This window comes from Chiloscyllium plagiosum, chromosome 4 (genome assembly GCF_004010195.1).
Source record: "Chiloscyllium plagiosum isolate BGI_BamShark_2017 chromosome 4, ASM401019v2, whole genome shotgun sequence".
NCBI classification, from domain to species: Eukaryota; Metazoa; Chordata; class Chondrichthyes; order Orectolobiformes; family Hemiscylliidae; genus Chiloscyllium; species Chiloscyllium plagiosum.
Window position 1 is genome coordinate 12,890,808 of NC_057713.1, and position 12,514 is coordinate 12,903,321.

Below are 12,514 nucleotides of genomic sequence, written 5' to 3' on the forward strand. Positions count from 1 at the left end.
CAAATTTAAAAGACCCAGTGCAACGTCATCTACAAAATCCCATGCAAGGACTGCCACAAACACTACGTAGGACAAACAGGAAGAAAGTTAGCCACCAGGATACACGAACACCAGCTAGCCACAAAAAGACATGACCCTCTCTCGCTCGTAGCCCTATACGCAGATGAAAAAAAACACCATTTCGACTGGGACAACACATCTATCCTGGGACAGGCTGAGCAAAGACATGGCAGAGAATTCCTAGAGGCCTGGCAATCCAACCACAACGCCATAAACAAACACATAGATCTAGATGCCATCTATCAACCCCTCAGAAAACGAACAAGAAATGACATCACCACAAACCCCAGGAACCCCATCCAGGAGAAAGATATAAACAGAAAGCAGGAGACAACAGCTTCGCTTCACTTGGAGGTCGCCACTGATGATGTTACCTAGCCAGGTAATGAAACGTCTGGATATCAAACCTACAGCTCAGCGAGCAAACCTACACCCTAAACCTCAACCTGAGCTACAAACCTTCACAAACCTTGCAATTTAGCTGCATCTGTTGGAGCCTCCTCTGGACTGGTCTTGAAGCATCAGTGGGGAAAGGTTAGATTTTTTTCTGCAATTCATCAAGAAGTTTGCAGCTTTCCTGACACCAAGACCAAATGTGGCTTACCTCAACTTTTGAAGAGTCACAGCAAGTGCTTCTACCATATCTTTTAAATTAACTGAGTGCCTCAGTGTAGTTCTCAGGCATAATACAAATACAGGCATAATCATTCATACAATAGGAGGAATGTAGCAGATATAAATCTTGCTGTGGCATTGATTGTTTGCATTAGTGGTCGATTGAATGGAAATTCCTTTGTTCTGAAGTTTACTGTTTACCAAGCGTATGTCAAGTTAGTGAAAATAAGGATTGCAGATGCTGGAAACCAGAGTCTAGATCAGAGTGGTGCTGGAAAGGCACAGCAGGTCAGGCAGCATCTGAGGAGCAGGAAAATCGATGCTTTTCATCAGGAATAGAGGCAGGGAGCCTGCAGAGTGGAGATATAAATGAGAGGGGGTGGGGATGGGGAGAAAGTAGCATAGAGTACAATAGTTGTACAGGGCTGTTCATTTTCCTTCAGAAGAATGAGGAGAATAATGAGGTTTTTATCACCCGCAAGTATCAAAAATAAGAAGTGAGATTTAAGGGTAAATGTTCCTACCAATAAAACCGACTTTGAGCTTATCTCCAGAGCCACCAACAGGTCTCAGCTCTGAACAACCCCTGTCACATAAACACAATGCGGCTGCCAACATCCTTCTCTAACACAAGGCTTTTGATCTTTCACAGATTTCCATCAGTATCCAAACCTTCAGAGAAATCGACAGATAGCCTAGAGTTTCCCAAAGAGCTGATGGAGGACTGGAGCACGATGGAAGTTTGTGTTGACTGTAAGAAATTCATTTCCGAAATCATAAGTTCCAGTCGGCGGAGTCTGGTGCTGGCGAACAAGCGGGCCAGGTTAAAACGGAAAACTCAGTCCTTTTATATGTCCTCGGAGAGTGCGTCAGAATTTCGACTGGCAGCACCCAAGGAACGAACTATCAAAGAGGTTTAGACCTGTGCCTTTTTATTTTCTTCCTGAAGCTGTTTCTTTATTTGAAGAGGGATCTCCAAACAAAACAACTAGAAATGGATCCACAAACACACCAGAACATGGACTGACTATGCTAAAATTCACAAATATCTAGCTTTCATGTATTAATAAAAGTCAGGGTTCATTTGTATAGTCTTATCTTTGTCAATGGGTCTTATCCAACATGAAATAATGTAAGTTACTTGTATATAATTGTAATATATTTTATTAACAGGAGGGTTTGGACCCCATTGACATTGGGAGTGGATGTTTAAAACCACTTGCAGCAGGTGAAGAATTGATAACTTGTATAATATTTAATCTGTGCAGTATATGTACATTGAATATATACGACAGAAGATCTTCATTTAATCTTGAACGTCTGCTAAGATAATGATCTTATTTGATGGAGTCATTTTTTAAACTTACACTTTGTGTCAACGGGTTTATAGGTGAGCGAGAAAGATCATTTTAGTTGTTAAGGGCAATGTGAGCTCACTTTTTTATCATTTAAAAGCAAAGGCACATTTATTTTTAAACTGGACGATGGATATATGACACAGACTCCTCTCTGTTTTCATGAAAGCGACAGTATTTGTCAAAACTGATGTCAGACCTGTATTGAACACTTCATTGCCAGCTTACATAGGACAGTTTTTGCACTTATGTGAAGTACTTGATTCATGCTCTCTTTCAAAACTTCTTTTAACTAATGGCTTGCTCCATGGCAGTAGATCTTAAGATCATAAGAAACAGGGATAGGAGTAGGCCATTCAGTCCGTCAAGCCTGCTTTGCCGTTTAATAAGATCATGTGATCTGATTGTGGTCTTAATTTTTCCTGAAGCAGCTTTGTGACCAGTCACCCACTGAGCTGATCAATCCAGCTTACTGCAATAAATTCATTGCTAATCCATGTTGCCTTTCAGTCTTGGCTTACTGGTAATTAGCCTGAACACTTAAGGAATGGATTGCCATAACTTCCCATTCTTTTACTCCATTCCCCCATTGTGCTGCAATATATAGTTTCAAAGTTATTACTGTAGAGCTGATGTGAACAAGACATGTCATTCAGTTCACGTACTGAGTTTCCTATATGTTCAATGTAAATGCAATGACTGTTCATGCATCAATTAAAAACAAACTTTAATCTTTATAATGAATATTGTCTTTCATCATCAATGGGATACTGCACAGGTACATGTTAGAAGAGAGTCAGGATTTTGACCCTGGAACCACGATGGTTCCAGGGTCGTGAGTGGGGAAACTTGCAGGAAATGGTGTTCCCATTTGTCTGCTACCCTTGTCCTTCTAGATGGTAAAGGTTACAGATTTGAAAGGTGCTGTCAGAGGATACTTGGTGAGTTACTGTAGTGCATCTTGTTGGTGCTACAAAGCTACTGCATTAGTGGTGGAGAGAGTGACCAGTTTACACTTTCACTTACAAATAATACGTGAAAATAACGAGTTTTTAAGGAGCTTAATATATGTGATGCTAGAAGTCAGCAGAAATAAAATGACAGCTTTAGTGAAATCATGTGACAGTGGGATGCCCATAACTTTTGAGATAGTTATCACATGATTCATATCAGGATTCATATTTTATTCACATAAAACACATTTATTTTCCATGTTGACAGTTTTGTTCATACTAAAATTTATACATGAAAATAAATTAATTGTTACTATTCACAGGTAAGATAACGTATAAACTCCACCCATTTATAGAGAAGAATAATTGATACACATGTATATTTATATACAGTAATGTGGAGCTGAGTTCTAGTGAATGGCTAACCACTGGTCTGGTGCAGAGCCAGATACTGGTTTGGATTAGGCCATTTGGCTCTTTGGGTTTGTGCCAAAGGTTCAAAGGGCAATTCAGATAGTCCCACATGTCCATTTCATCCTCATATCTCTACAACGTTTCTCCTTTGAGTACTTATCAAACTTATCTTTGAGTACTTATCTTAAGGCTGCTTTTTGATCTGTTTCCACCACCCTTTCAGGTAGCGCAAGCCAAATTCGAATCACTTGCTGTGCAAAACAAAAAGCCTTTCTTTCGTATAGCTTCTGATTCTTTTGTCAAATACCTTAAATCTCTACGTTCTGGTTAATGAATCTTCAGCATTGAAAATAATTTTTCCCTCCTTAAATTTTCCCTCCATCATGATCCTAAAGCCCTGTTAGCTTTATCTGTTTGAAGAGAGCAATCTAACCTCTCCAGGCTATCCACGGATCTAAAATTCTTCATTCTAGTAAATCTCTTCAAAGTCTCCTGTCCTTCGAAAAGCGTGGTCCTACATAAGATGTTAAAATATGTGCTTGATCAAAATTAGTGGTATAGCCGGATTCCAACAAAATAGAAGATCATGTCCTTTGTATTGTTAGGTAACTTATTTTAAAAACATTTGAAATTTCATATGTGAGGAGTTGTTGATTTCACGTCCTACTGACTTTTTTACCATTTAATTTCTAGGTACAGGGAATGCAGGGAAGCTTATACAGGGAACCTTAAGACACCCATGCATAATGAAATGGAAACACAATGGTTAACATTCCTGACGTATGCACTTTTGTTCAGACCCTTGTCACTGTTGTTACTTCCAATAATAAATCTTGCTAATGGGAGAAGGCAGTAGTCATTGTGTTTTCTGGTTCTATCCCCCCTTTTTTTTTAGATTTAGATTAGATTAGATTACTTACAGTGTGGAAACAGGCCCTTCGGCCCAACAAGTCCACACCGCCCTGCCGAAGCGCAACCCACCCATACCCCTACATTTACCCCTTACCTAACACTACGGTCAATTTAGCGTGGCCAATTTACCTGACCTGCACATCTTTGGACTGTGGGAGGAAACCGGAGCACCCGGAGGAAGCCCACGCTGACATGGGGAGAACGTGCAAACTCCACACAGTCAGTCGCCTGAGGCGGGAATTGAACCCAGGTCTCTGGCGCTGTGAGGCAACAGTGCTAACCACTGTGCCACCATGCCGCCCACCTGTTGTATTTATACTCACCAAATCCTGATCATTGTCTGGATTGGGGAAATTGGGAGTCCTTGTTCCCAAACATTCCTCACCCTCCCTATCTCTGTAACATGTCACCCATATGAGAACTCCCTCACTCTCTGGCCTCTTGGTCATCGCTGACTCCCTTCACTCAGAGGATTGTGAACCTTTGCTCAGCCTTTGAGTACATTCAAGACTGAATTCATTCCAAATACAAAAATGGTGTAACAATAAATCTAGAAATTCAGGACAGCTCATCCCCTCAACACCCCATCACTGCTCTGAGTGCAGCAGTGACAGTGACCATCACTGATGGTGGCACCATTAGTACTGGGAAGTTGTCAGTCTCTGATTGGCCAGCAGTTCCTGAGGTGTGCTTCCTGTCCTGGCAGCTAGAAGTCCCCCATGAAATGGCTAACGGCCAGCCATCCTAAGGTAAGGGGGGGGGAGCCACAAAACCCAGCCGATAGATCCATTTTTATTAACCAGCCATTAACCTGCAGCATTCAAATTGCTGCACTGCTTCTGGCTGCCTGGTTTCATTTGTTAACTGTTCTGAATATTCTTTCTCCTCACATTCATTTTCCTCATACTCTTCGTCCAGCTCCTTGTCCTCATTCTCTTCTTTGTCACTGATTTGTTCCACCAATGTGAATGTATTTTGGTTTCCAATAATCATGTTTTGCAATTTGGACCTAATTATTTCAATGTCAGACTCCACTTGGATGGCCTCTCTGTTACTTGTGCTCATTTCATTGGAACTGCCACACGTGTGGGACTTAGACATCATTTCCAGGGCCTTCCCTGTTCAGAGAATAGATCAAGTTCAGTGATTAGAAGATAGCTTTCTGCAGTATTTTAACAATTATTATCCTGATTATTTACATTACAATGTATTGAAACACAATAATCTCACATGAATGTATTCAGCAGTGCATCACCAGGAAGATAAGTACTCTCTTAATTTACCCAATTAAGCCAAATTTCTGCAAAAATTGGGGAAAAACTCACCAGATCTAGCAGCATCTGTGGAAAGAAATCAGAGTTAACACTTCAGCTCCAGTGACTCTTCTTCAGAACCGGAACTTCAGGTTACTGGTCCTGAAAAGTTAACTCTGCTTTCTCTCCTCTCTGCTGAGTTCTTCCAGCAACTTCTGTTTTCACTTTTGTTTCTGATTTCCAGCATCCGGAGTTCTTATGGTCTTTACTCAGCCAAGTTTCTGAGTAGAGCATTTGCCAAGTGATTTATGCTCATTCAATAATGTTCATCTAATTCTAGCCTCTTTGGACATTGTTGCCTTTGGAAAACTAATAAGAAAAGATGTCAGGCCAGCTCAGGCCAGCTCAATCATTATCATTTGATTATAAATGGACTGTTGACTTAAATGAAATGGTGCTGACAGTATAGAGCTCCCGAATTCAGCTTTGAGGCAAATTTTTGGACCAGTGATAGAAGGTCTTTGTTCTAATCTCTGATGAACAGAACGAAGAAAGCAACATTCAGTAAAGGAATGCACGTACCACATTCTGCATTCACACTGGATGCTGGATCCGCAAAGTTCTCCAAGGCAGATAATGACGTTGACCTCATAATGGATATGTTGTTGTTTGAGCCAAAGGTGCAATTGCTGAGACTCGAGTTGCAGATACAAATCTTGCAGATCACTGGCAGCGACTTGCATTGTCCTTCTAGGGGCAAAAGTAAAAACACTCAGATTCCAGCCCATTTTAAAAGTTTATCCAAACTAATTTTGAGCAAAATATGAATTAAGGTGAGGTACTGTGATGAGTGAAGTAACTTTACGTGATATACCTGCACTGGGTTTTGGATGTTTCTCTGTCAAAATGTTACAAGCTGAACAGGACCTTCTGTTATAGAACACAAACAGAAATTGCTGGAGAAACTCAACAGGTTTGGAGTGTTTGTGGAAAGAAAGGAGAGTTAATGTTTCGAGTACAGTGACTATGAGAATTCCTCTTGATATTCCTGAATGGTAAACCTTTTTAAGCAGTATTAGGAAAATGTTTTACTTTTTATGGCAAAATCCAACATCACCTGCTCCAAAGTCAGCTATAGAGAGGATCCAGACCGTGGTATTTAACCAGAGGCCTTCTGCTTAGATTCACCAGGAGACCCCTGGCCCTCAGATTTAAATTTGACTCTTTAAAAGTGCTGCGATTTTAAACTAAATTCCATCTCATTTCCAGTTCAACTTCCATATTTGTCAGTTTCTATCTGCAAGTGCCACAGTCCAAGTAGCTGGCCTAATGCTTGATTATACCATCAATCACCATTCACTTTAGATTTCTGACACCCCCTTCTTTACTCTTCCTTCCATATGGGCTGTAATTGCTGCAAATCTACTGTACAGTAGGCAAGCACGTCCCTCCCATGTCTTGCCACAATAACTATTTTGGCAAGTTAAACTCCACTTGCCCCACCACCCCTGCCCCCATCCCCACGCCCGACTGGAGACTGTTTTTAGCAATGCAATTTTTTCCAAAGCTGTGGAGATATTTGCTCCACTGGACCCAGCAGCTGTGCTTCCCCATCCAGTCCCTCGACTCTTCATCATTATTTGGCCTTTTGGAACTCTTCCCTCTCCGTTTCTTCCTCCTTGTTCCTTCCCTCCACATCCCCACTCGCAAACATTTGGTCATCTAAAGCCCCTCATACTAACCAGGGAGACAGATGCATTGTGGTAATGTTACTGGACCATTCACCCGGGTGTCCAGCCTAATGGTCTGGGGAAATGGGTTAAAATCTCACCAAGGCAGGTTGTGAAGTTTGAACTCATACAGTCATAGATGTACAGCATGGAAACAGACCCTTCGGTCCAACCCGTCCATGCCGACCAGATATCCCAATCCAATCTAGTCCCACCTGCCAGCACCCGGCCCATATCCCTCCAAACCCTTCCTATTCATATACCCATCCAAATGCTTCTTAAATGTTGCAATTGTACCAGCCTCCACCACATCCTCTGGCAGCTCACTCCATACACGTACCACCCTCTCTGCATGAAAAAGTTGCCCCTTAGGTCTCTTTTATAACTCAATAAATTAAATGATGTAATACATTCAATAATTGTGAAATTAAAGAAATAGACTAAAGGTATCCAAAGCCAGTTGTTTCAAAAATACATCTGGTTCGCTAATGTCTTTAAGGAAGGAAATCTGCCATCCTTACCTGGTCTCGCCTACATGTGACTCCAGACCCACAGTCATGTGATTGTCCTACTGAAGTGGGCTAGCATGCCATTCAGTTCAAGGACAATTCGGGGCGGGCAAAAAACACTGTCCTTGCCAGTGATACCTATGTCCCACAAAATACTTTTCAAAAATGGAGCTGCTTTCGATTCACCAACAATTAAAAAAACCCAACACAATTAGGTGATGTTTTTCATCCTCTACCTTCTTCACTCTCTCTCTCTCTCCACCTTCCACACCAGAAAACTGGGTGGGCAGTTTAAATCGCAGTTTAAATTCCTGTTACCTACTCACAGGTCCCAATGTTAACACTCTGTTCTGAGAAAGCAGGAAGGGTAACCATCTGGAAAAAGCTGACCAGGCGCCCTTGGTCCTCGAGCTCATTCAATAAGCTCATACACTCTCAACCCTCTGTTCTATTCCCAGAACGAAGCCTGGAACACTGATGCAAGGCGCCCCTGGTTAGGCCTCCCTCAGTGCTGCACAATGCTGCACAAGGTAACTAGATTCCAGCCCACCTTCATGCAACTGGAAAAGCCTGTCTGTGGATTGCAATTTACTTTTTTTTCTATTTTAATTTATTTTTTTTAAGTGCTGTGCTGAAGTATGGTGCCTGAAGGCAACTGGATTTCAATAACATTTTTCGTGTCTGGAACCCTGATGTCCAGTGATAACATGGTGACTAACATGTGTTTCTCTGCTCATCTGAATTACACTTTTCCTACTTTAACACACCCCTCTGATGAAATTATCTCAATAGATTCTGAGACTCAAATTGCTCAGCTTTAATTTATTTACACTAGTGTGGCATCTGGAGCCTGATGTCTGCAGCACAATGAATATGTTTACAATGTTTGACGAAATAAAGAACTCACTTTGAGAGGACAGCGCTTCTCCAGGTCTTGTTGGCTCTGAAGTATGAGGCCTTGCTGCAGAGAATAAAAGTGACAAATTAAAACCTGGGCATTCACTGTTCCTTCAATCAGCACTTGTAAAATTCCTGTGCTCATTTTAATCATTTTATCTGAGGTGCCTTCCCTAAACTCTTTTTAATGTGTTTTTCCTTTCTACTTTCAAAGCCTTCTCATAATCTATTCTTAGAAATCCTGGCTCAGTCATGCTCCCCCTCATTTTCAGACCAAGGCTCAATGTCATTTTCTCTATATAATTCCATTCATGAAATTCCCAGAGACATTTCTACATTAAATTCACCCTTTAACTGGAAGTCACTATCGGTGGCAAAACATGTGCCAATCTATTTGTTCATTAATATATGCAGATGAAAATTTTCTGCATATGGATGTATGTCACTCCTTAGGGGGTGTGACTAGACCAGGTTACAAGCTCATACATAAATAAAATGTGGATGCTGAAAATCTAAAATAAAAACAGAAATTGCTTGAGAAACTCAGCAGGTCTGGCAGCACCTGTGGACAGAAAGCAGAGTAAACATTTCGAGTTCAGTCATGCTTCTTCAGAGACTCGACTCACTATCTTCAATTAGTTGTTAGTGTAGTGGTTAGTGCACTACATAATGCAATATATAAAGCAGAAACTCTCAGCTTTTTGTCATGGGATTTCTAAATTGGGACGTTAAAGAAGAAGGGGACTTTGCTTTCAGCTCTCGCTTATAGTTTGCAGTATTCTGAGTCAGAAGATTATGGGTATATGAGTCACTCTCGAGATGTGAGCACACAATGTAGGACGACAGTAAAAACAGAATACTTCAAGAACATATACTGACAGAGGCTCTGTGCTTCAGGTGAGGTATTAAGCAGAGGCCTGAGTGGATAGATGTAAAACACTACTTTTTGAAAAGCAACTGAGGTCTCTGAGCGATATTTACCCCTCTAATAAAAATCTGAAAAAAACAAATGAACTGTTCATTAGCAAATTGCTGTTTGCAGGACCTAGCTATATGCTACTTTTTCTAAGTTATTGCAGTCATTACTAAAGCAATGCATCAGCTATAAGTCACTTTAAGATGCTTGGTGGACATGAAAACTAAAGATAAATCATTTCCACTAGTTAAACATTCTAGAACTGAGGGCAGAGTCTAGTAGTTAGTGCCACACCATTCAGGAGAGATGTTAGGAAGCACTTCTACACACAAAGGGTGGGAGATGTTTGGAACTCTCTTCCACAAACAGCAGTGGATGCAGGCAGCAGAACTGACCTCAAGGAATTGATCCCAGCAATGCAATGAGGAGGACAGGGCTCTGATAGAGAAACAATGGGAGACTGAACAAGCACTCCCACTCCTCCAGGCCCACAAGCAGTTTTTCCTGAAGCTGTCCCCAATGGATCCTCCAAGTGACTTCTATAATATCTCTTGGGAGGAGGGCTGGTATCTGTCCTCTGTACTACCTTCAGAAAACTCTGGACTGAGTGTTGGAGTGGATTTGAGTCAGGTCTCAGATATTTAAATCTTACCATTTCTCCCCAACCTACGCCATTTGTCTTTGGGGTTCATCATTCAGCTCTTCGTCTTCTGTTTTTTAAAATTACTTCATTGAACCAATGTTCCAATGACAATCCCTACTTGAAGCATCTAACTGTCTTTCTCTTTTTACCAGGGAAGAACTTTATTCTGATACTTTATCTATCATTGAGCCTGACAGTTAGTGGATATATTAGATTTCTCATTGGCCTTTTCAGCAACTTATTCAAGCTCATTAAGGACAATGAAATGCCAATTCTGTTATTACCTTGAGACCTCAGTAGATATTCGTTTGAAGGAGAAATGAAGGGGCTGGTAAACTGTGACCTGTAAAATTAACTGCACAAAACCAGAAGAGAAAGCTCAGACAAACTCAGAACTAATATTTCACTGTAATCAAAGCAAGTACATTTCCTCCAATTTAAAATAATTGAAAGCAATATCAGAATTGTGAAATTGGATTATACTTTTTCATCATTGAAATCTCATAGCAATAACAATTTGATTTAGAAAGGCCTTTAAAGGTAGTAAAAATGTTTGAAGTGCACATTTGGAACATTTTCAAATAAAATTTGGGTCTCAGCCATGTGCTGTTCATGCCCACTGGAACAAGGCATGTGATATCAGTACTTGGTTCAATCGCGTGCAAGTTATTAATGTAGTACTAGCAGAGGGAAGAAATTATCTGATTGGGTGAGTTGCCACTTTGAATTATATCATTTGCATCTGATGTTAGTTACATTTGCCATTTAATGTTTAAGATTTTAAATTATTTTGCATGATGGATTACTGAAAATGTGAGTGAGAGAAACCAAAGTTAAAAATCACACAACACCAGGTTATAGTCCAACAGGTTTAATGGGAAACACTAGCTTTCGGAGCGCTGCTCTTTCATCAGGTAGTTGTGGAGTATAAGATTGTAGGACACAGAATTTATAGCAAAAGTTTACAGTGAGATGTAACTGAAATGATATATTGAAAAATACTTTGATTGTTTGTTAAGTCTCTCATCTGTTAGAATGGCCATGTTACTTCTTTCATATTTTGTATTGGTATTAGCACCCAATACATTATCTGGGCTGACACCAATTATTAAAGTTCACTTGAGAATGTAACTTTTAAAAAATGTTTTGCGATTGACATATGAAAGAAGTGAAACTATCATGGTCATTCTAACAGATGAGAGACTTAACAAGCAATCAAGGTATTTTTCAATATATCATTTCAGTTACATCTCACTGTAAACTTTTGCTATAAATTCTGTGTCCTCCAATCTTATACTCCACAACCACCTGATGAAGGAGCAGCGCTCTGAAAGCTAGTGCTTCCAATTAAACCTGTTGGACTATAACCTGGTGTTGTGTGATTTTTAATTTTGTACACCCCAGTCCAACACCGGCATCTCCAGATTGAGAGAGACCAAGTACCTATGACATGCTTGAAGAGAAGTTTCTCCTAGTTACATTGACAGCACACACATCACAGAGAATGGGGGTATTTCAAGCCAAAAATGTGTTGCTGGAAAAGCACAGCAGGTCAGGCAGCATCTAAGGAACAGGAAAATCAGCGTTTCGGATATAAGCCCTTCTTCAGGAATGAGGAAAGTGTGTCCAGCAGGCTAAGATAAAAGGTAGGGAGGAGGGACTTGGGGGAGAGGCATTGGAAATGCGATAGGTGGAAGGAGATCAAGGTGAGGGTGATAGGCCAGAGTGGGGACGTAGAGGTCAGGAAGAAGATTGCAGGTTAGGAAGGCGGTGCTGAGTTCAAGGGATTTGTCTGAGACAAGGTGGAGGGAGGGGAAATGAGGAAACTGGAGAAATCTGAGTTCGTCCCTTGTGGTTGGAGGGTTCCTAGGCGGAAGATGAGGCGCTCTTCCTCCAACCGTCGTGTTGCTATGGTCTGGCAATGGAGGAGTCCAAGGACCTGCATGTCCTTGGTGGAGTAGAAGGGGGAATTGAAGTGTTGAGCCACGGACTGGTTGGGTTGGTTGGTCCGGGTGTCCCACAGGTGTTCTCTGAAACGTTCCCAAGTAGGCGGCCTGTCTCCCCAATATAGAGGAGGCCACATTGGGTGCAGCGGATGCAATAAATAATGTGTGTGGAGGTGCAGGTGAATTTGTGGTGGATATGGAAGTATCCCTTGGGGCCTTGGAGGGAAGTAAGGGGCGAGGTGTGGGCGCAAGTTTTGCATTTCTTGCGGTTGCAGGGGAAGGTGCCGGGAGTAGAGGTTGGGTTGGAGGGG

At 41.3% G+C, this 12,514-nt stretch overlaps 2 protein-coding genes across 6 annotated transcripts in view; one reads left to right on the forward strand and one right to left on the reverse strand.

Annotated features, from left to right (window-relative positions):
* LOC122548856 (protein spire homolog 1-like) overlaps positions 1-2,767 on the forward strand; it is a 203,617-nt gene extending 200,850 nt beyond the window's left edge. For all 4 annotated transcript variants that reach the window (XM_043687728.1, XM_043687729.1, XM_043687730.1 and 1 more), the window contains one exon: positions 1,328-2,767. In XM_043687728.1, the coding sequence (XP_043543663.1) occupies positions 1,328-1,595 (268 nt within the window). In that variant the 3' untranslated portion in view covers positions 1,596-2,767. The remainder of the gene's footprint in view (positions 1-1,327) is intronic.
* A 1,776-nt stretch (positions 2,768-4,543) lies between these two features.
* si:dkey-29h14.10 overlaps positions 4,544-12,514 on the reverse strand; it is a 16,515-nt gene continuing 8,544 nt past the window's right edge. Inside the window, exons 3-5 of one of the 2 annotated variants that reach the window (XM_043687733.1) lie at positions 8,709-8,762; positions 6,145-6,309; positions 4,544-5,427 (exon numbers count right to left, since the gene is read on the reverse strand). In XM_043687733.1, the coding sequence (XP_043543668.1) occupies positions 5,105-5,427; positions 6,145-6,309; positions 8,709-8,762 (542 nt within the window). In that variant the 3' untranslated portion in view covers positions 4,544-5,104. Of the gene's footprint in view, positions 5,428-6,144; positions 6,313-8,708; positions 8,763-12,514 lie in introns of both variants that reach the window. The other variant, XM_043687732.1, reaches the window with a different exon arrangement.